The sequence below is a fragment of the Sinohyriopsis cumingii genome, chromosome 5 (genome assembly GCF_028554795.1).
Source record: "Sinohyriopsis cumingii isolate HCF-2022 chromosome 5, ASM2855479v2, whole genome shotgun sequence".
Taxonomy (NCBI): domain Eukaryota; kingdom Metazoa; phylum Mollusca; class Bivalvia; order Unionida; family Unionidae; genus Sinohyriopsis; species Sinohyriopsis cumingii.
In genome coordinates this window covers 15,220,541-15,246,272 of record NC_142965.1, presented here as the reverse complement: position 1 = coordinate 15,246,272, position 25,732 = coordinate 15,220,541, and the positions used below count along the sequence as shown (strand labels likewise).

The 25,732-nt window shown below is 36.0% G+C and overlaps 1 protein-coding gene across 3 annotated transcripts in view; it reads right to left on the bottom strand.

Annotated features, from left to right (window-relative positions):
* Positions 1-25,732, bottom strand: part of LOC149798687 (F-box-like/WD repeat-containing protein TBL1XR1) — a 98,096-nt gene that overhangs the window by 5,169 nt on the left and 67,195 nt on the right. For all 3 annotated transcript variants that reach the window (XM_089957526.1, XM_089957525.1, XM_089957527.1), the window contains 6 exons: positions 22,991-23,088; positions 14,299-14,359; positions 12,966-13,087; positions 11,035-11,109; positions 4,643-4,770; positions 2,825-2,990 (listed from right to left, as the gene is read on the bottom strand). In XM_089957526.1, the coding sequence (XP_089813652.1) occupies positions 2,825-2,990; positions 4,643-4,770; positions 11,035-11,109; positions 12,966-13,087; positions 14,299-14,359; positions 22,991-23,088 (650 nt within the window). The remainder of the gene's footprint in view (positions 1-2,824; positions 2,991-4,642; positions 4,771-11,034; positions 11,110-12,965; positions 13,088-14,298; positions 14,360-22,990; positions 23,089-25,732) is intronic.

Sequence of the window (25,732 nt, the reverse complement as noted above, 5' to 3'; positions counted from 1 at the left end):
TGTTTCACTAGTTCTGCATACCAACATCCATACCTGATGGCATATCAAAGCAATTTTTTCAAAAGGCCTCATGGTCAAGGTTAGGACATTTCTCTCCAAGTTAGCCAAATTCTGTGAAGCACTTTTAACATGTTGTGTAAATGTTTTTCTACTTATACTAATGAGCATAATATCTGATGGGGAATCAGCATCATTACTATAAATGTGAAAGGCCTTCAAGCAAGGACTTTTCTTTCAAATGTCATCAAACTCAAGTGGCTTTTCAGATAAAGTTTGTTTCCTTTTGTTTTATAGCAGTAGCAAGATACATGCTGTCAAATTTATTTAGTTGCCTTAGTGTTTTTTCAAACGTCACTTAAAAGATTTTCTATTTTTTGTAATGACTGCCATATTTAATGGTGAACTGGCTTCATTTATAAAAAAATTGAAAGCCCTTCAGCCAGAGTGCTTTTGGTAATTATAAAAAAAAATGGGACAACGTCTGATCCACAATTGCTGAGAAATAATATAAATTTAAAAAAATAACCAAAATACTTTTTGTTGTTCTTGTTGTTGGGTTTAACGCCATTTTTCAGCACACGATAGGTTATTCATGGCGGCCAGCATTAATGGTGGAGGAAGATCCCGGGAAAGCCCCAGAAAGAACCACCAACCCACGAGAAGCTACTGGCCAGCTTTCTCACATACCCACATTAGCCGAATCCGAGACTCGAACCAATGCAGACTGGGGTGAGATGGCAGTAACGGAAAGCGCTTTAGACCACTCAGGGCCCAATATAAGAATATATTATTTCATGTACACTGTGCGTAATTTATACAAGTTCTTTTTTACCTCAAGTATAATCAGTCTGTGGTAAAAAGAAAGCTTTATCATATAAATCTTTCTTTTCTTTATGGGGGGAAGTGTTATGTATATTTGATTTAATTATATCTGATTTAAGATATATTTATTTCAATTTAATTGTTTGTTTGTCAGTTTAAAATTTTTATTATTTTTCATTACATGCTATTGTAATGTAAATTTATTCACTGGAGATGATACTTTTTTCAGAAAATAGTTTGACCTTGACTGTTCATTTTAGTAAACACCAGGTGTTGACCTAGATGCTTACCTTGATTCAAAATTAGTAGCAACCAAGTAAATAAGTTCTATTATTATTTTTAAATGATTGGTTGTTGTCGAAGTCATGATGGGACTACTGATTTAAGATGAAAACAATTTTTTTAATATATTTATTTCTTGGAGTAAAATGATTGGTTTTCGTCAGGGCCGAACTGGGTATACATGATCTTTAACAAGTAAATAATTTTGACGAGGTTCTGGAACATGATGATGTGACCCCCTTTTTGCATTTCAGAATATGATCAAACCTTTGTTTTGGAGAGATATTCTCAGTATTTGGGATCTTACACTGGATGTTGTATGTTGTACTGTTTGGAGTTATTTCAAATTACTTGGATTCAAAAGGAATTTTTTTTTAAATCTGGAAAATACGTGTGCTCATGCGAAATTCCTGAATAAATGACAGCTTTTACAAAAATTTATTCTGATTTCTAAAACCGGTGTGATATTTCTTGTTTCTACAAAGAACTGTAGGCTTCAACACTACAGATTACAGCATACGTCTTTGTCTTCCATCTTGGATTCTTCGTTGGGACTCAAACTTAAAATCATTAGAACATTTTGTTATTAGGATTTCTAAAATTTTATTCAAGGATTATTCTTAGATTATTTTTGCATTTGATTCTATAAAACCGTAAGTTTGTATACTTTCATTTTTACAGAATTTTTCCAGAAAATTAAATTATTGTATTTTTCAAAGCTTGTTTTATCCAGTCTTTATTGTATTACAATTTTTTCAAGCCTAAACATGTAACACAAGGCACAGTATCAAACAGCTCTAAAATCATAAATTGGAAAAGAAAGACTGATGAAAAGCAAAATACTGAGCCCTGACCTTGACCTTGAAGACAGGTCAAAATATGGAATGCAGTAAACCTTTTAGCTGGTTTGTGGTTTTATGGGTTTAACACCAAAAAATGTGCATATTACTTTCAACTCCTCCCTGGAACTCTAGGAAGTGGTCCCAAAAAACCTGTCCCTCTTGCAGATGGTCATGACACTAGAAACCTATGTACAAAGTTGGGATAATTTCCATTCAGTGGTTATAGAGATGGATGGAATAAAGGAGCTATGTACAATATCAACAATGCTTTTTACTGTGGTACATAAAATAAGATGATAGGTTTGAACATTCAAGATCCTAGGAATACAATTCTTATCTCTGACATTACACAATCCAAACTGACGTAGATGTAGTTCAAAATCTGAGGAAGCAAATTTAGATTTTACTAAACATCCTAATATTTGATTCGCTAATGTCAAATCAATTAGTGAACAGACACAAGAATTTAGAGCAGTGTCTAAATTTGAGCTTATGAGTGTTTGTCTAACCTTGTGGCCTGCTCAACGCTTAACTTAGCCAGTACCAAATGGTGGAGGATTTGGTTTCAAGTTTTATGGCATGGCAGCATTTTTGAGCGAAGAGGCAATTTGAATAAAGTTCCTTGCTCAAAGGTACTCCATGATAACTGACACAGACAAATCCAACAGTAACATTCAAACTTGCAACCTTTCATTTGCACGTTGGGTATGCTAACCCTGAGCTACTATGGTCCTTGACTGCATTTATTGCCTCTTCTAACAAGCAAGAGGGTGAATCAGGACTGTTCTAAGTTTTGAGCCCACTGGAGATGGGGTAGAGCTAGACAAGCATTTTTTTTTTTTGCATTAGGAAATAAAATGAATACTGTCATTAATTACCTGGACATTCCATATATGAACACATTTATCAAAGGAACCACTAGCAAGGTACTTCCCATCTGGACTGAAGGCCACACTGTAGACAGGCTCCTGGTGCTTTGTTAATGTATGGATACACGTTCCTCTTTCCACTTCCCACAACCTTACTGTGGAATCAAAGGATGCACTGTCAAGGAGAGAAGAGGTGCTTTATTTTAACCTCAGATGAAAACTTCTCATCTTCGATCACAAACATACAGTTAATTATGACAATTGCTTTTATTGCAGATTGAGTGTGTGTGTGTGTATGTGACTTGGATTTTCAACATAGCTTTAAAAAGAATTCTGTCATATTGCTATGATGTATGCAGTGTGGCAGTTTATAGTGATGTCTAGCACTGCGGCATCATGCTAAAGACATATAACATCATGTCCCACTCAGACCCATTATCCTGACACAAGGCCAATCAGTCCTAACACTAATCTCTTAATGCTGAGTCCTGAGCTGCTGCTAGTACCATTTTTGCATGCTTTGGCATGACTCTGCCAGGGTTTAAACCTGTGATCTCCCGTATCCAAGCTGGATGCTCTAGGCCAATGAAGTAGTATTATTGTACATGTAATGGCTTAGTTGATTATATCTGACTTCCCTTCATAAATGCAGAGGCATGTCTTCACAGGCACTTTTGGCTCTCATAGCAGTAGTCTCTCAAGACAGGTTTTACTACCCAAGAAGAAGAAAAGTCTACCCAGCTGTTATCATAACTGTCTTTGTGAAGGTCACTTAGAATTTTTTTAAACAGATTACAGATTTGGAAAGTTCTTAAACTTATCAATGGATGTGCCAAGGCTTTCAAATTTTTTATTTCTAAGAAACATATAGCAGCATCTACCAATTTATTTATAAGACTGCAGCATCTACCAATTTATTTATAACAGATTGCAGCATCTACCAATGCATTTCTAAATAACAGATCACAGCATCTACAATTTATTTCAAATAGTTACATAATTATATGATTTCCAGTGCAAGAATGGAAGAGCCAGTAAGTCTGCCCTTCCAAATTTGATTCCAACAATACCTGCTGCACAGAGCTGCCAAAATACTTTGTAAATAGGCATTACATAAAATTAGTTTATAGTTGTAGGTTTGAAGATGGTTCCAGAATTAATCACAAACCAATAACCATGGTGACTAGTCTTTCTTATAAACAAATTTTTAAATGAAAACACACCTCTCTAGTATCAAAGGCTGGATGGAAATTACATTTTCGAGCTCAAACCGCAGCTCTGTCCCACAAGTATAGATGAGAGACTGGTGATAACTTCAGTGAATTCTAAACAATAAGCTTAGAATCAATCTATCACTTACCCCAGTGAGCCAAATCTGAGGTATCCAAATATGATAACTGCTTCTAGTTTGTATATCGGCACAACTTTTAAATACCAAAAGTTCACATACTGATAAATCATTAGGTTGAATTTCACATGACGGTGATTTTCCAAGTTAGCCTGCATAGACAAATATTAGTAATATTTTTATAGCATTCGTTCTTAGAATATTGATCAAATTTGAACAAATCTATCAGCTAATCAGCCTCCTTTCTCCGGTCACCTTTACAGCTGTTGGACTAATCAGCATAAGTTAGGAATGATCACATCATGAGTTCATTCTTAGGTCCAAATGCAGCATTATTATAATGTAAGCCATGGCCACGAAAGTTTGAGGTTCGAACTTTCAAAGATGACTTTGATTTACTAAGATTTTGGTCTTTTGATGTTTCACTGTATATAACCATCTGCTACAGCTGAAAAGTGAAAAGTTCAAACGTTACCTACCTAGCTAGGAAAAGATTGGCATTAGGATTATTTGTGCCTGGCCCTGTGGGACTCCATTTGATAGTGTAGATTTCCTTACTATGGGCTTGGAGGTCATGTACACATGTGTCTTGTCTCATACTCCAGATCTACATGTATAAAATACAAATATAGTTAAAAATAGCAAACAATATTATCCAAAATGAATGGGTTGTGTCCTCACAAATATGCATAATAGTACCCAAAGAAGGTCATTTTAAAATTTGAACAGTGCATAGAAATAATATTTAGTATTGCAAAACTGTCCTTGTGGACCCAAGTCTAATATCCTGGCATATATATTTTTTCCAAAACTGCCTTGCCTGTACCATGAAATTTAAATGGAACAGCCCTGACATTTTTGTTACTTTTCACACACTGTACTGTCTCTAAGCTGTTGAAATCATCAAAACAATAAAACCTGCAGTCAACAGCACACAAGAAAATGACTTTAATGCAAAATGTCACAAGTCATAAATATATTGTTTATTCATTTATTTTCATGGTAATCTACTCCCTCGATAACTCGCAAAACCCACTTATAACGAGCGGCCAGGTGTGGATCCCATTTTGAAAGCAGAAAATAACCCCCCTCCAAATTTCTTTATATCCGATTTGATGAATCTGAAGAAAATTGTGATGAAAATTGGTAACAGAAATGTATTGCACATTTTATCATCGAAAACAGTAGAGAGGACCTCAAAATTTTAATCAACATTATGAAATATCAACTTTTAATAAGAAGTCATATAATTCGTTACATTTTCTTTGCCAAAGTCATTGTTAGTACACCATAATTAACGATATTCAAGGAAATTTCTATCAATAAAAATGTCACTTACACCTAGTGGGGACAGTACCGTAATAAATAAATACCAATTAAAATATTTTTTTATCAGGTGAAATGTGTGTCTGACTTCTATTTTTTAGTTCCTTTTAAGTGAATTTATCATAAAGGCCAGTCCTTTCAGGTCTTTGGAGGGTCTGATGTTCCAATGTCCCAAAAGAATTCAGAGTAATGCAAGATAATGCTATTTCTTCTTTGTAACTCAGTGTTGAAACATCTCTGATGTTCTTGAGCAACACAATTTTCAAATTAGCCACTGCTGAAGCCATAGTGGATTTAAGATCAACACCATTTTCATTTTGGGACAAACAAGACACCATGAGAATACTTCTGTCAATAAACCAATTATAGTAACAAGATGTTCATTTTCTTTATGTGCTTTAAATGGTCCTGTGGTAGCTTTATTGTTGTTGTTGTGGGTTTAACGCCATTTTTCAGTACACGATAGTCTATGCATGGCGCCCAGTATTAATGGTGGAAGAAAAACCCAGGAAAACCCCAGGAAGAACCACCGACCCATGAGAAGCTACTGGCAAGCTTTCTCACATACCCACATTAGCCGAATCCTAGACTTGAACCCACGTAGAGGTGAGATGGCAGTGATCCGTAACAGAGAGCACTTTAGACCACTTGGCCACTCGGGGCCCCCGGTGGTAGCTTTTATAAACAACAGAGCAGAACCATTTGCATTTAGGACCAACCAGATATCAAAAGTCTTCTGGTAAAAAACCTATGTTGATATGACCATCCATCCAGGAGTAGTATTGAAAACAAGATTTTCAAGATGGCTGCTGTGGTGGCAGTAGCACCATTTTCATTTAGGACCAACTATATCTTGAGATGAATGTGTGTGCAAAGCTTCATGACAATCATCCAAGGAGTGTAGGAGTAGTAATAAGAAACGTGCTGATGGACTGAGAGATCAAATATGACCATGGAAAACAGACCATCACCCAAGATTTTATGGTCATTGGTCCAAGTTAAAAATAGTGAAATCACAGTACACACACTGGCATGTTTGGTGTAATTCATGTTTTTTTGTTGTTGTGTGGAATACGTTATACTCGCAAGATGCAAATACAAAAAATTATTGTCATGTGCAGTCAAGAATACCCAAGAAATTGACCTAAACTCCAACTTTAAGCAGTAAATGAGGCATGAAACGAAGATCACACTGACCTACTCAAGATAAGATGGTAATGTACTCTAAGGATGCAGATACACACAAAATTACACAATTGCAGCCATCAACAGAGGAGAATCTGACCTAATCACAAAGCTTAACCAACTTCAGTGAAGCGTGAAATACTGGTCACAGTGACCTAGTGTTGATGTTTTACCACCAAGAGGCAACTACACATAAAGTTGCATGCAGCCAACACTGCAACTGACCTAAATGCCCAAGTTATACAAGGTGTGATGGACTTAAACTATATACCCTCTCCAATTTTGAGGGTGATGCATAGAAAATACACAACACTTAATTAAAACCATTAATCAATTCTATGGAAAACAGCTGTTAAAAAACGTTGCACAATAAGCAGATATATTTGAATGTTTCATCAAATAGTGAGCAAATCTTCTATTCAACCTTCAACCAATTTACTTCATATCACAAACAAGAATTCCTCGAAGGGACTGATGCTCAACTATTGAAAAAACATTTCTGGGAATTCAAAATCAGACCATTTTTTCTATCCATCTGTGATGTTCTTGATCAGTAATAATGTTTCTCATTAGCTGTTGTGGTGGTCATACTGAATGTAACATCATTCATTTGGGGTAAACAAAGCATCATTACATGTCTTCAGATGAAAACCCTATATCAATACAAATGTCCATTGAGGAATTTCAAGAGGACTGTTCTGGCAGCTATATATGATAAAGTGAAAGCCCATGCTGATATGGCCATCAGTTCAGAAGTAGCTATTCAGATTGGTATTATTTTCATTCCTAACCAAACACTATATAAAGTCTTCTGATGAAAACCCCTTGTTGACGCCTTTCTATTTAGATGAAGTAATGATTACGTTTCAAGACGACTTCCATACTGGATGCTAGATCAACACCATTTAAGAGCAAATAGTCATAAGGTTTTTGGTTGTTGTTGTTTTCTAGGGTTTAATGCCATTTTTCAGCACAAGATAGGCTATACATGGCGGCCAGTATAACTGGTGGAGGAAGAACCCTGGAAAACCCAGGGAAGAACCACCGACCCACGAGAAGCTACTGGCAGGCTTTCCCACATAACCACGCTAGCCGAGCCTTGGACTCAAACCCACACAGACAGAGGTGAGATGGCAGTGATCCGGAATGGTGAGCGCTTTAGACCACTCAGCCACTAGGGGGCCCCCATAAAAACCAAATGTTGATTTAATTTTCTATTTTTGAGGAGTAGTAATCAGATTTTATGGTGGACATATTGCATGATAGATCAACATTTTCATTTATGACCAACGTAAATCCATTAGAAACCGGATGAAAACCTCACTTGGTTTGGCTTTCTGTTCAGAAAGAGTAGCAATAACAAGATGTTCAAGATGGCTGCTGTGATGGCCATCTGGAATGTCAGATTGGTAACATTTCCATCAGGACAAACTTAACACAAGTCTTTTAGTGAAAGCACTATCTTGAAATGACCATCCCATTCAGGAGAGGTAGCAATACCAATTTTCAAGATGGCTGCTGTAATGGCCTTATTAGATGCCCAAGAGACACCATTTTTCATTTAGGACCAACTAGTATGCACAAGAACCCTTCCGATATTGTCTATCAAATCAGCACCATTTTCTTTTAGAACTACACATTAATAAGTCTTGTACACATATCAACCCCATATCAATATGACTTTGCACTGACAGGGAGTAGCGATAAAAAGATTTTCAATCTGGCTGCTGTGGTGGCCATACTGAATGTCCATGTAGCACTTTTCATTTAGAATCAATTAGTCCATGGGATGAATGTGTCAAGTTTCAGCAGTCCTTGAAGTAATTTAAGAGAAACGTTAAAAAAAAATGTGCTAACAGACAGATGAACGATGGACAATTGAAAACAGGCTATCCCATAAGCTCTTCTCATCTATCATCAGTACAGCTAAAACATTACAAGTCTTTAAATTAAAACTCATTATGACCATACATCTAGGAGAAGCTATAAGATTTTCAAGCTGGCCACTGTGGTGGCCAAACTAGATGTCAGACCAGGACAATTTTTATATGGGACCAATTAGACATCACAAGTCCTTTGGTGAAAACCCCATATTTATAAGATTTTTTCATTCAGGAGGAGTAATGGTCAAGATTTCCAAGATGGATGCCATGGAGGCCATACTGGATGTCAGACTGGCACAGTTTTCATTCAGAACCAAGTATCTAGACAATATAAAAAGTTATTTAGTGATAAACCCATGCTGATTCAGGTGAAGCAAGAAAAACATGATTATCAAGATGGTCGCTTTGACAGCCATATTGGATATCTGAAAAAAACCAGTTTCACTTTGATCAACTACACATTATGAGAAGTCTTCTGGTGACCACCCATTTAGCAGTGGCAGCATAAACATGATTTATAATATGGCTATTGTGCTGGCCGAATTTAATGTCCAAGCAGCACTGTTTTCATTTAGGACCAACTAGACATCATAAAATGTCTTCTGGTAAAAATCCTATGTCGATATCACTTTCCATTCTGGAGCAGCAAAAATAAGATTTTCTAGATACAGTCGACTCCGGTTAAATGCACAGCCTCGGGCCCGTCACGAAACTGTGCAGTTAAACGGAGTGTGCAGTTAACCAAAGTACGGTACAGTACAGCTTTAAATCAGCACGACATGAATATAGGTGAAGAATAACGTATAAAGATGATTAGAATCCACTCTTTCAACGTTTACTTAAATGAAACAAGAGTCTACAATGAACAACACTAACGTAATATTGTTAAATCAAACACAATGAAATTGACGATTTCCGAAAGAAATTGGCAAGTGATGTCTGCACAAAAGTTTTACTAATAAGTTGGTGAACTGCCGACTCTATTTTGTAAAACGGTTCAAACAGCTCACATTCTCTCTGTTCCATGAATCTGCGTAAATTCTGGAGTGACTGAATAGTGACTTTAGATGAAACCTGGTCATCTACTGTGTCGTCGTCATCACTTCTTTCGCCATTTTCTACTGAGTCGTCGATTTCACCTTCTGTCTGAAGACCGTCATCTATTGCAACATATGATTGTTCCCACGCTATTGCTCCCTGGTGTGCAGGAATATACATGTATCTACCCCCTATGGTGTCCTTTACATGTCAATCATTTACAAAGTCGCATTTACTGGCTTAATTGTCAGCTTATCTGAAGTGCTACAGCAGTGGACTGGCAATAACTGATCCTGACTATACATTGTGCAGTTAACTGGAGTAAAATTGTAATGAATACTGTGCCACGGGCAGAACATTTATCGTGCTATTATCCGGAGTGTGCATTTAAGCGAAGTGCAGTTATCTGAAGTTTGTTCCCATTGAAAAGCATTGGGAAAAAACGGGACCAGCGTGACTACGTGCAGTTATCCGGAGTGTGCAGTTAACCGATGTGCAGTTAAGTGGAGTTGCCTGTAGATGCAGTGGTAGCCATATTGGATATCTGATTAGTAAAGGTTTAATTTATGACCAAGCAACTAGACATCATAATAAATCTTCTCATGACACCCAATGTCGATATAACCATCTATTCAGAAGGAGTAGTAATACAAATCTTTTAAAGATGGCCACATTGAGGGCTACATTGTATGTCCAGCATCCCGTTTCATTTAGGATCAGCCAGCCATCAGATGGAGTCTTTCTGTTGAAAACCTAATGTTGAAATGACCACCCATTCAGGAGAGTTAACAATGACAAGATATTAAACATGACCGCTGTGATATATCTGAACAGCACCTTCTTCATTCAGGACCAACTAGACATCATAAGAAGTCCTCTGGTGAAAACACCATGTTCATACAACTTCGCATTCTGGTTTAATAGCAATAACAAACTTTTCAAAATGGTTGTCATGGTGGCCATACTAAATGTCAGATTGCTGGGCATCAAAAGAAGTCTTTCAGTGAAATTCTGGAAGGTAATGATAGAAGTTTCAAGATTACCCACTGTGGCAGATATAATTGATGTCCAAGTGGCACGATTTTCATTCAGGACCAACTATATCATGAGATATGTCAATCCTCCACAAAGTTTAGGAGTAACAATAACAAACTTGTGAAAACAGCCTCATGATCCCATTTCCACATTCTTATCAGTCTTACCACCTTCAAATAACTAATGGCAACCCTCCAGAACATCCTTGTGACCTGTGGTTGAGAACCACTATTCTACATCAATGAAACAAAACTAAACGTCCTTGTGACACTGGGGTTGAGAACCACCATTCTACATCAATGAAAAAAAACTAAATAGTCTATTGAACTATTATGGAAACTAAATGTCCATATTAAGATACAGGATCTTTATTTGAATTTTGATTCAGGCGACTATAATCTTACCTTTAATGTCATATCATCTGAACAAGACGCTAACAGAATACCCTGTGGATCCCATTTAATGGCATTAACTTCATTCTGAAATATAAATGGCAATAAATAAGAATTTGATTCAATTTTGAATTTAGGATGAAGAAACAGATGTTAATACAAAGATATTTCAGTACAACATTTGAAAATGCTAATTTTTGCTCAAAGCAACCATGCTTTCTCCATGTTTAATCATTGGTGGAGTATGATCCTTCAAAGGCATGTGACTCACTTTGCAACACCAATCTTGGACAACTAAAATTTAACTTGTAATAATTTTCACATTGTGAGGAAGATAAAGAAAAACCTTCATCTCCCAATTTTAGTACTACAAAACATTTTTAACATTATTTTCATTCCCAGTAGAAAAGCAACAGCCTGTTGGAAAGGGAAGTAACTCTTGTATGAGTTTTGCTTGCTCAACGACACATACGTCATCCCTAAATAGGTATAAATGTAATTATTGCTATTATAAGTGGCTAACAAACGTAATTTGGACATACAAAATGTAATCTATATATTACATGCCAGAATTACAGCACGCATGAAAAAGAAACATTTATTTTTCCTGCTAACCTGGTTCAGCAGCTGTTCAAAATTTTTGTCACAAAATCTAAATGGATTTGAACCAGAGTACAAACACAAAATATGCAGAAAATTATTTATATTCAGCACTCACTTTAAACTAATCTACATGTGTAACTTTCGCTCAGAGTGCTGTATTACAATGCTATATTCCTCTTTCAAAATTTGAAAAGCTGTGTTGACTTGTCCTTTTCTCTGATCAAGCATATTCTTAAGTTTGAAAAGATCCTTCTGCTCGAATATTTTCCATCATATAACATCCACAACTCACACCATAAAGAGTTTTGCCTAATGTATAGCACCATTTTCAATACAAAATATAGACTGGTTTGCTAACTAACTAGCTTATCAATATAATGTATCTGAGAGGCAAAGTTTATATTTGAAGAAACCCATCTGTTTTCTTGGAAATGGGTCATATACAGTTGCTGTAAATAGTAAATAAAGAAAGTACTCTGACAATATTCTTATGCAGCAGTCACCTCTGAAAGAATATTTTCAAATTTATACGAGTGGAATTAATGATGATAAAAAAAATGACAAAAACAACTTTTTATTGCTTTATATTTTTTTTAATGTACCCCAAAACCATAATCCACACACAGGTGAGCATAAAACATAATTGGTGGAAAAAAAGCACAATGATTAAACCAAAAGCATAATAGTTGTCATGTATGCACAATTCTGATCTAGAATTTATACAACTTTCAGGTCAAAGACAGTGAATTGATTCTGAGATCATAAATCTATGAAATTCATAAATTGCTGATGACAATTATATGGAATTATGAACTTTGTCAACACTGCAATTTCAGCATATTATCATAACTTTTGGCTACTACTACTTCAATGAAATTATTTCTAAAAGAGTTCAAGTGTGGACAAGTTCTTGTTTTTTTCTATAATATGCACAGATTACAATATTTTCAGTTAAACAGGTGAGGCAACAATAGTAAGTTCAAACTTGTTTTCAAAGGCAGAGCAGTGACATTTGTCAATGTGCTACAACTTTCAATACATATTCTACTTGGACTGTAAGCCTTAAAAGTGAAAGAACCCATTGGAATATATCTTTCTTCGTATTTCACTTTTCCAATTCAAATCTCAAGAGAAAAGAATTTTAAGAGTATTTTAAAAAACCATCTGTACCTTCATATCAAGTATCAATAGCTAAGGTGTGTATCATGATACAGTATCAATCATTCTGAAAACTATCAGGATTATCAATATACTGATGTATCATAGAACCCCCCGTGTTGTCCTTACCTGGCAAGATAAGCATCAGTTGTGGTAATACACTGACTGATAGTTTAACTTACTGTATGCCCTTGGAATGTCTTTATAGGCCTCTCCATGCCCAGCTTACACACATTTATACATTGATCTGTTGAGCAGGACGCAAAACTTGTGTTGGTCTGCCAATCTACGTCCAGCGCAGGGGCTATGAAGAACATCAAATATGCAATGTTATAATGCATTCATCCCAAGATATAAAGGATGTGGTGCTTCTTATATTATTTTCATACTGTTGACACTACACAGATGTAATTATTATATCACGAGATTGTATAAGCTTTAAGCATGTACGTACATAGTAGCATTGTAGGGCACCCCCCACCCCCCACAACAGGGGCTATAAAATGCTGACCAAAGGTAAAGTCTAAATAATGAAAATAAAAATGAACTGCACAAAACCCCAAAACCCTTCCAATGAAGTGCAAGAAAAAATGTAAAACATAAACGATTTCAAAATTCTGTAAAATGTATGTAAATGAAAAAGATAAAAGTATCAAATGTAAAATCCTTGAAACAAATGATCAAAATCTGTTATATAAATCAGTCCTTCATTATTTTCTCAGGTGGTACATCTTCATACAGTTTCTTCATGGAGTTCATATACGATTAAAGTGTAAAATATAAGGTTTCACAAGATGTAACTACAACCTGTGGAGCCCAAGTTGGGGTGTAGGTAGTAGAAGAAAGACATGAATAAATCAACTAATGGACAACACCTTAGCAGTATGAAATAATTCAGAGTTCATGCAGCCTTGAAGACATTTCAAGGATTTCAAGAATTTTATGTTTTTCAAGGTGTTATTTCTCTCAAGCTACATCGCTATCTCACTGCTTAGAGCAGCTGGTATGTTTCAACCAATGAATGGTATGAATGGTGTTCAGTCACAGTTCTCAAAGTCCGTAATATTTCTGCTTTTAAAACATCTTTTGTTACATAATTATCAAAAAAATGCCAGAAGTCAGAGCAGTGGCTGATAAAAGCAGTGGCAGGGACACTGTTCACCTTTCACTCAAGACAGTGGATAAATTCCAGAAGCCTCACTTTTCATCACAGATCCATAAAATAAATGCAACATGACAGCAGATGAATTTGAATTGCTCGTTTTTCTCCCTTTCCACATGAGAAATGAAAGCACTTTCTTCCATGATGGAAATATCCAACATCTTGTCACAAGCCATACAAATCACCTTGTTTTTTTCCTCCTTTCAAAGCTCTGACCCAAGCACTAGCTTTTGTACGCAGAGCTCAAGGTAGGTTAAGTGTGCCATTTGCATTGTCAGTCTGATTACAAGGCCAACTATGCAAATGAATAGGCTCAATCAAAACAGGTCAAGTTTATTTTTTCAGTCACTTACCAGAATGAAAAGCAAACTGTTGAGTACAATTCCCTGAGCTTGCATCCCAAATAATTGTTGTCTGGAAAAAGAGTAAACTTTGGTTATTTTTGTAAAAATTTTGATTAGTATTGGTGGTATATAAATTAGTCATTTTTGTACAAATCAGTATTAGTATTAGTGGTATATCAATTTCAGTCATTACGGTAGAAATTGTTTTTAGCATTGGTGGTATATAAATTACAGTCATTTTTGTACAAATCAATATTACCGGTAGTATTGGTGGTATGTAAATTTCAGTCATTACTGCAGAAATTGTTATTAGCATTGGTGGTATAAAAATTACAGTCATTTTTGTACAAATCAATATTACCGGTAGTATTGGTGGTATGTAAATTTCAGTCATTACTGTAGAAATTGTTATTAGCATTGGTGGTATATAAATTTCAGTCATTACTGTACAAATTAATATTACCGGTAGTATTGGTGGTATGTAAATTTCAGTCATTAAGGTAGAAATTAATATTACCGGTAGTATTGGTGGTATGTAAATTTCAGTCATTACTGTACAAATTAATATTACCGGTAGTATTGGTGGTATGTAAATTTCAGTCATTACTGTACAAATTAATATTACCGGTAGTATTGGTGGTATATAAATTTCAGTCATTAAGGTAGAAATTGTTATTAACATTGGTGGTATATATATTACAGTCATTTTTGTACAAATTGTTATTAATATTACTGGTATATAAACATCAGTCTTTTTGTACAAATTGTTATTAGCATTGGTGGTAAATAAATTCCAGTAATTTCTGTACAAATAGTTATTAATATTGTTGGTATACAATTTGTTCTTCAAAGACTTGAATCCTTCTGGGTCTTTATTCCCCCAGAGCTCTACTTTTGTCTTAGGATTACCCAGTTCCATTTGCTTGTGCTTAAACAAATATGTTTGTTTTTCTTTAAGACAATAAATAAGGTTACAATTTCTTCTAAATACCATTCACATAAATTACATCTCCTCAATTCTTGGCTAAAGAACTCTGAAATTGGTATACTGGTTTTCAAAACTAGTAACCTGAGCTATTACAGGTGGGTACATTGCAAAGTGCCCCACTAACTATAATTTGAGAGGCAGGGCTTTAAAAAGACAATTCGTTGGGAAACCAAAGTTCAGGATCCATAATGCCTCCCAATGATAACATGGAAGACTGAAAATCATATTCAAAGTCTCATCAACATAAAAGTTTATCTTATACTTGAGTAAAATCCAACAATCACTAGTAAAATTAGCTGCAGAAATCAGAATTAAGAGGACAGGCAATCAGGGTCCAAGCCCAATAACTGATACCATGATATGCTTGAAATTAAATCCATGCAAGATCTCATTAACATAAAGTTGTACGATAAATCAGGTTGACATCCAGTTGATACAGTAATACAAACCAAAGCCAGGAGACAGAAAATTGGTCATAGGAATAATTCCTGTTAATGGTATCTTGCAATGTAGAAATCAAGCAAGTCATATCAATACAAAACCGCATGTATAATTAGACAGAAAATTCAACAAACCAAGTTAAAGTTATGGTCCAGATACCAAAGTCAAAATTGATAAGCTAAGGGTATAAACAAAATACCTCAGAATATTTTTAATAGTTCCTGAACTTTTTTAGGTTACATGGACCTGCTGTAGTACAGATTTAAAATTGTTGGAAAAAAGGACAACTATTACTGTTAGCTGACCTGCCAAAACTAAAAGGACTCCAGTATGACAGTCGTTATTTTCAACAAGTTAGAGCAACTTGTAACAAGGTTAAAGAAAATATCAATATTACAGTAAGCAGAAGTATTCTATCTGCATGTTTGCCACAACAAGTATATGAATACAACAATCCAATCTTGATGTGAAAAGCATCTGTTTCATGTAAATGAGTTGAATGCATGAAAAACATCACTAACAGATCTAAAACTACTCTGGGAATAAAGACGATGTAAGTGTCAGTCTTTTAGGTTATCTTAAGAACAAGGTAGGTCCAGCAACCAAAGAAAATTTGGACATGATAAAATATGTATGATGAATTTATGAGAAGGAATATGCATTCAAAGGTTTGTTAAATAAATCTTTATTTGGTCAGCTGAAATAAAACTCTTTGTGGCCCTGCTTTCACACTTTCATGGCCCTTTTGTAATTTTTGGTGTAATTATGATCAATAAAATACATCAATCATTTAGTAGAAAAAAATGTTGAAGGTGTCCTAAGACTTATGCCACATGAAAAAAATGTCTACAATTTCATGTCCCAACATTTATAGGTCATAAAAAAACTACTTTTGAAAATAATTAAGGGTGTCCCAAGACTTACAGTGTCCAAAGATTTATAGTAATCAAAGTTTTTTGTTTATAATCAAGTCATTCAAGATCTTGAAGATACAAGAAAGTTATAGTCCTTACACCTTGTGAATTAAGAAGCTGAAGTCAATCAAATGCAAGGCATTATTAATATATCTCATTTATTATAGAAACAGTCTATAAAAGTTGTAATATAAACTATTTTATCGAGGTGGAGCAAAATTAAATTGAATTCAGACAAGAGTGTTAATAAACCGAGTCAATCAGATAAAAAATTACATAATTTATAATGCACAGATCTAACTCACAATCCAACTCCTCCAACATCTTTATAAATAATTCAATTTAACAAGTTTGTTCAAAATCTGATTAGAAATATTGTTGCTACAGTGTTGGCAATTTCATTTAAAGAGACACATGGTCAGATGATAAGTATGTGTGAATTTCACTCATAATTGTACACAGCCCAGATCTAGATCACACAGGCCTATTTACCAAGTCTGATCAAAATCCATCTACAAAAATCCCCTTGCTCAATTAAATATTTCTTGCAGAAAATAGATTCAGACTCGTGTTCTTGACAATTAAATGGTGGCCCTTGTCCAACAAAGTTTCTGCTTCAATTTCTGTTTAAAAATCCTTATATTTTAGCATGTAATCTTTTAAAATTTTAACTTTTAATTGGCACTATATAGCCAGTAGTGTGCTTACATACATTAAACATTAATATATACACACATACACATACAAACAATGCATAGCAGAGATTTAAGTTATGTCTGTGTGGGGTTTTTTATATTTAAAAAACCATTGTTCTTAAAATCTTCTACAGAAATTATTATCAGTGTCCACACCTGCAGCCACTTGCAGCCAGATTTTACTGAAAGTCACAGCCTTCCATTAACCTTGGAATGACAGCCAGTAGTATACTACAAGTAAAGCACAGCAACAATAATTAGCCTTGTTAGCCACTACAGCTGATGCCCCACTTGTAAAGCATGCAGCATGCAGAAAACTCCTCTAATTCCTATGTCCACTGACCTGTACAGTAATATTCAGTTAACGTTTAGGCAATCCTATCACAATATAGAACATATGGTCATTAATATTGTTATTCCTACTTCTTACTGCATTGGTCAGCAAGGTCCTTCCTAACAGGTTTAGATGTATAAGCATGGAAGACTCTATGAGCTCAACATAGCAAAATGACCTTTGGTTGCAAAGTTGAAGTACCACCAGACATGCATCCAATTCTCAGGTATCACAAATTGAAAACAAACAGCACCCAAGAAATGAACTTTAACTCCAGACTTTCAAAGACACTGACATCTGAAATATAGGCCACAGCAACAAGTTTTTTTTTCCCTCTGTAAGGTTGTAGTACTTATGAAGATGAATCCCCTCACTAAGTTTCATAGTTATATTTAAGATATTATGAGTACAGCATGGCAAGGGAGCTAAACACAAAAACTTGTGTTAGAGAAGAAACAGAGGTCATGATAAACCTCTTTTGTTGCATGAGTTACAACCAATGATGCATATCCTCATCCATTTCATGGTTCAAAACCAAAACCAAATTTAACCCAAGTTAGTGAATCGTAAAACAAGGGCTACAGAGAAACACTACAAAAATACGTAGTGCTCATCGAGATGTATGCTGATGTCCATCCATTCGGAAGGAATACTGATTAGATTTTCAAACTGGCTATTGTAGTGGTCACAATGGATGCCTGAGCAGCACTATTCTCACTAAGGGCAAATTAAGCAATGAAGTTTCATAGCAATCCTCCGAGTTGTTTAGGAGTAGGAGTAGTGATAACAAGCATGTTCTAATGGCAGATGAACATTGGACACTGGATGATGACAACATGCCATATTCTGATCAAAATCAATGACGTCTACATTTATTGAAAATAAAGCATGCATCATTCATGAAAATTTGCACCTAATCCTTCTTTGTGCAATTATTCCTGCACAGATCATAAAATGTTGAGCAAAATTTTCAATTCCAACAGAATTTTAACAACTGTGCTTCCCAAATGTAACTCTGCTCTATGCCAAACTTGAAATCAGTCAGAAGGTTTTTGAGAAGAAGCTGAAAATTGAAACTGCTGACAGTTGCCATACAGATGATACACGTGGTCATAGTCATAACATAAACTCGCTGACAGTTGCCATACAGATGATACACGTGGTCATAGTCATAACATAAACTTGTGGACAGTTGCCATACAGATGATACACGTGGTCATAGTCATAACATAAACTCGCTGACAGATGCCATACAGATGATACACGTGGTCATAGTCATAACATAAACTCGCTGACAGTTGCCATACAGATGATACACGTGGTCATAGTCATAACATAAACTCGCTGACAGTTGCCATACAGATGATACATGAGGTCATAGTCATAACATAAACTCGCTGACAGTTGCCATACAGATGATACCCGTGGTCATAGTCATAACATAAACTCGTGGACAGTTGCCATACAGATGATACACGTGGTCATAGTCATAACATAAACTCGCTGACAGTTGCCATACAGATGATACACGAGGTCATAGTCATAACATAAACTCGCTGACAGTTGCCATACAGATGATACACGTGGTCATAGTCATAACATAAACTCGTGGACAGTTGCCATACAGATGATACACATGGTCATAGTCATAACATAAACTCGCTGACAGATGCCATACAGATGATACACGTGGTCATAGTCATAACATAAACTCGCTGACAGTTGCCATACAGATGATACACGTGGTCATAGTCATAACATAAACTCGCTGACAGTTGCCATACAGATGATACATGTGGTCATAGTCATAACATAAACTCGTGGACAGTTGCCATACAGATGATACACGTGGTCATAGTCATAACATAAACTCGCTGACAGTTGCCATACAGATGATACACGTGGTCATAGTCATAACAAACTTGCTGACAGTTGCCATACAGATGATACACATGGTAATAGTCATAACATAAACTCACTGACAGATGCCATACAGATGATACATGCGATCTTAACATAAACTCGCTAACAGCTTCCATACAGATGAATACCTCTGGTCATAACATAAACTTGCTGACAGTTGCCATACAGATGATACACGTGGTCATAGTCATAACAAACTTGCTGACAGTTGCCATACAGATGATACACATGGTAATAGTCATAACATAAACTCACTGACAGATGCCATACAGATGATACATGCGATCTTAACATAAACTCGCTAACAGCTTCCATACAGATGAATACCTCTGGTCATAACATAAACTTGCTGACAGACGCCATACAGATGATACACATGGTCATAGTCATAACAAACTTGCTGACAGACGCCAAACAGATGATACAAACGGTCAGTCATAACATAAACTTGCTGACAGACGCCATAAAGATGATACACATGGTCATAGTCATAACATAAACCTGCTGACAGACGCCATTTAGATGATACACACAGTCGTAACATAAACTTGCTGACAGTTGCCATACAGATGATACATGCGGTCGTAACGTAAACTTGCAGACAGTTGCCATACAGATGATACACATGGTTGTAACATAAACCCGCTGACAGATGCTATACAGATGATACACGAGTTGATAACATAAACTCGCTGACAGATGCCATACAGATGATACATGCGGTCATAACATAAACTCGCTGACAGATGCCGTACAGATGATACATGCGGACATAACTTGCTGACAGATGCCATACAGATGATACATGTGGTCATAGCCATACATGTGGTCATAACAAAAACTCACTGACAGATCCCATACAGATGATACACGTGTTCATAACATAAACTTGCTGACAGATGCCATACAGATGATACATGTGGTCATAGTCATACATGTGGTCATAACAAAAACTCAATGACAGATCCCATACAGATGATACACGTGTTCATAACATAAACTTGCTAACAGATGCCATACAGATGATACACATGGTCATAGTCACAACATACTCTCAATGACAGTTTCCAAACAGATGATACGCGTGGTCGTAACATAAACTCGCTGACAGATGCCATACAGATGATACATGCGGTCATAACAAACTCGCTGACAGATGCCATACAGATGATACACTTGGTCATAGTCAGACATGCAGTCATAACAAAAACTCACTGACAGGTGCCATACAGATGATACACGTGTTCATAACATAAACTTGCTGACAGATGCCATACAGATAATACATGCGGCAATAACATAAACTCGCTGACAAATGCCATACAGATGATACACACGATCAGAGTCATAACATACTCTCGCTGACAGTTGCCATACAGATGATACGTGCTGTCATAACATAAACTTGCTGATAGATGCCATACAGATAATACATGCGGCAATAACATAAACTCGCTGACAAATGCCATACAGATGATACACACGATCTGAGTCATAACATACTCTCGCTGACAGTTGCCATACAGATGATGCACGTGGTCGTAACATAAACTCGCTGACAGATGCCATACAGATGATACGTGCTGTCATAACATAAACTAAACTCACTGACACTTGCCATACAGATGATACACATGGTCATAGTCATAACAAACTCGCTGACAGATGCCATACAGATGATACATGCGTTCATAACATAAACTCGCTGACAGATGCCATACAGATGATACATGCGTTCATAACATAAACTCGCTGACAGTTTCCATACAGATGATACATGCGTTCATAACATAAACTCGCTGACAGATGCCATACAGATGATACATGCGGTCATAACATTAACTTGCTGACAGACACCATACAGATGATACATGCGTTCATAACATTAACTTGCTGACAGATGCCATACAGATGATACACGCGGTCATAGGCATAACATAAACTCGCTGACATATGCCATACTGATGATACCCACGGACATAGTCATAACATAAACTCACTGACAGTTGCATAAAGATGATACATATGGTCGTAACAAAAACTCACAGACAGATGCCACAGAGATGATACACGCGGTCGTAACATCAACTTGCTGACAGATGCCATAGAGATGATACACGCGGTCAGTCATAACATAAACTCGTGGACAGATGCCAAACAGATGATACATGCGGTCAAAACAATAACTCACAGATGCCATACAGATGATACATGTGGTCATAACATAAACTTGCTGACAGATGCCATACAGATGATACATGCGGTCATAAAATAAACTTGCTGACAGATGCCATACAGATGATACATGTGGTCATAACATAAACTCGCTGACAGATGCCATACAGATGATACACGTGGTCATAACATCAACTTGCTGACAGATGCCATAGAGATGATACACGCGGTCAGTCATAACATAAACTCGTGGACAGATGCCAAACAGATGATACATGCGGTCAAAACAATAACTCACAGATGCCATACAGATGATACACGTGGTCATAACATAAACTCGCTGACAGATGTCATACAGATGATACATGCGGTCATAAAATAAACTTGCTGACAAATGCCATACAGATGATACATGCAGTCATAACATTAACTCTCTTGGCCTCATGGCCAGGAAAATTACAAATGGAGAGACCCCAAGCACATTTCATTCTGGGATTCTGGGTCCTCTGTCTAACAAAAGAACCCAATATTTCTATATACCACATTTCAAATCAGTTGCCAGGTCATGCAAATGGCACATCTAGGAGCTACACTCACATCAAAGAAAAGCAACTTGGGAAATGAACATTGTTACCACTTAGCTTATGTTTCTCAGACAGGCTGTCCCAGCTAGATGAAACAGCAATTATATGCATAGTCTTTTCTTTGGTGTTTGTTTGTTTTTAAAAGTATACAACTGTCATGTTTCACTTTGCCAGTGAGTTAGGCACTACGAAGTCAAATCCTTTCAAATTTGTCCACCTAAATAATATTGATTGAAAAAAGCCACTTATAAATTGTAATAATACTGAATGAAGCAAATATGGTAAATATTTTAAGTTATTATTCACAGTGATGATTTTTTTTATAAATACAGCAACATACTGACCTCCAGACTTGTTTGTCTCTGTTTAACTTTAGACTGGCTTCCAATTAGTCCAACGTCATGATTTTATTCCTTCATATCTAGTTTTCTAACACAACACTCCAGACTCATTGTCACTACTAGCCTGGCAAAAACATTCAACACACATCCTAGCTGTTTCTTTTCTACTAAGGCTATTCTTAATAATGGCCTTATTTCAAACCAGGTATAGATCTCATTTGAAACATACCGTGCAATAATTACATTTTATCTACAAGAAAGAGATTATAACCAAAATTTAGAAATAAAAGTAAACATTACACATACCTTGTCTACACCAGCACTTAATATGTAATTTCCTCTTTTATTCCACTTTAAAGCAAATATGGGACCTTTATGTTGGCCTAATGTGTTAACCAATCGACCTGAAAGAGAAATTGGGATTCATAACATCTTGATTCTCCATGAACAAGGGAATCAGATCAATAAACAACAGTGGGTCCATTCTTTTCATAACTATTTAGTGTCCAACTAATAATGTACAATCACATTAATGGAATATTCACTAAACAAAGAAAAACTTGTTAGAAAAAATGTACACACCAGTCAGTATATCCATTAGAATGATATATTCAAGTTCCAACACACTATTTTTTTAACAGATATGCAAATTACCTATATAAACCAACTATTGCAAAAGTACTGCTCCAAGGTCTGAAATCTGTGGATCATGTATTAATCCTAATAGTAAAGAGACTACGGGGATTTCTGACCTGTCTGTAACTCCCCGACACTACTGAGTGTGTGCCACAAGATGGGTACTCATGATAAGAATCTGTGGGTTAATATCATCTGTAACAAGGCAGCAGTATTTTTTCCCCAGATCTAGTGCTATTTTATTCTTGAAATCTATGGTTTAAATTTAAAAAGAGTTAGGTAAAACCAACAGCTGTTATGTTCTGTCATGTTGATTTGAGTAAATTTGCCAGGACAAATTATTAAAAATGGTTGTCTGGATTAGTTTTAATGGTGCAGCAACACTGGTAGGTTATTTAATACAGAGGCAATGGGATTATCATGCCTCACTCAATTATAGCCAACTGGGGGCTGATCCGATTTCAGTTGTGATTCCAGCATTTCAACCACTGACCTACTGTGGTTCCTGCCTCTATTAATTTAGTGACCTCTTACAACATGCAGGGGTCCACAACAGGCCTACATGGGACCAAAGTTTTATCTTTTTTTCTTTCTCTTCTGTCATTACCTGTTGTGTTTAACCTAAAGAAAAAAAATCGTCCTCAAAAACATCAAATTTGTTAAAGGCAAGAATTAACAGTCATATATATTGTATATATAAATAAATCTGCCACAGTAGTAATTTTAAAACATCCAGACACACACTTCCGATAAAATGTATTCTTGTAAACTTTCATTTTCAAAGTGAATTATTCTCAAAAACTCATGGTTCATGTGCATAAGGTATGTATTACTGTATTGCTTGTTTCCTCTTCCTTTGACGATCAAGTTTACTTTCTGGATGCGAGTTTATTAACTTCCTACAGGATATTTTCCCCCCTGACATCGAGGTTTTCCAACACAAGTCCCTTGAAAGAACTGAAGCTCTACTGGCTTCTTCATTTTAACTGCCGAGTGTTTCAGCCATCTCTGACATTTCTGAGCATAACAAAATTGACAAACTGGCCACTGTGGCAGCCATATTAGATGCAAGATTGGCACCATTTTTATTTAGGATCATAAAAGCCCCTTTCTGTGAGAACCCCATGTCAATAGGACCATCCATTCAAGAGGATCAGTACATGATATTCAACCATAGCCATTGTGCCAGTCATATTGGATTCAGGATTACCACTATTTAAATTTAGGGCTATGATACAAGAAGTCTCTTGGTCAAAAGCATGTTTATGTAGTCAGATATTCTTGAGGAATAACAGTAGTGAGATATACAATACTGTTGTAATTGCTGCCATACTGCAGATCAGTGCAGCACCTTTTTCATTTAGGACCAACTGGACACCATAAAAAGTCTTTTGATAAAAACCACATGTCACTATGATCAAACGTCTTGCTGGAGTAGCAATAGCAAGCTGGCCACCATTGCAGCTGTTTTGGACCATTTTGTATAGGGCCAATTAAAACTTGGGATAAATGTGTTTGTGAAGTTTCGTGGTTTAGGAGATTCAGTAACAAACTTGCACCAACAGATGCTTGACCAACTGTCGATGAATGATGGACAATAGATCATCTCATAAGCTCCTCTTTTCTATGACCAGTAGAGCTAACAATAGGAAATCTGAAAGAGTTGATTCAAACTGTTGCGGACCTTACACAAGAAATATAATCTGAATGCCAAATGGTTAATGTAGATCTATCATGATATAATACCATGTAATTTAGAAACATTTTATATGAGGTACACAGTACAAAATCAAAGTGACTGTGAGCAGAGACTCATTTTTTCGTTATAAAAATTACTTCTAATTAAGTATACTGTGCATCAGATACATAATATATCCTTCTTGAAAATAATGGCCTGCCTGACAATCCGAGACAAGTTGTTTTGAATTCAGTAGAAAAACGTTCCATAAGCATGCCCATTGAACAATTAAGTCTGCAGAACACCAGTTTAAACAATTTCTCCAGCCTATTATGAAACATGTAATTTCATTGGTCAGCCATCACTAGGTTGCCAATTTATAATCACACAAGAAGTGATTATTCAGGCCAGGTAACATTTTGATTGGTCTGGCATCCTTTTGCAGAACCCATCCTGCAGTTTGCTGTGAAATTTCAGCGAGTATCTCAACAGAGTATAATGAATTCATTATTATATCACAGTACAAATTTGTATGGGTTTTTTCTGGGGTTATCTAGATGAAGAATTCAAAGGTACAATGTAATATGAACCAAACTGACATGCCAAGCCCCCATCACTACCACTGTATGTCAAGGTAAAACATCACTTACATGTTACTTTTAATACCAAGAATATCAACAGTGCTCATCAATATGCATCATGACAGAAAACTAAAGAACAATGGGAAGCTCTCA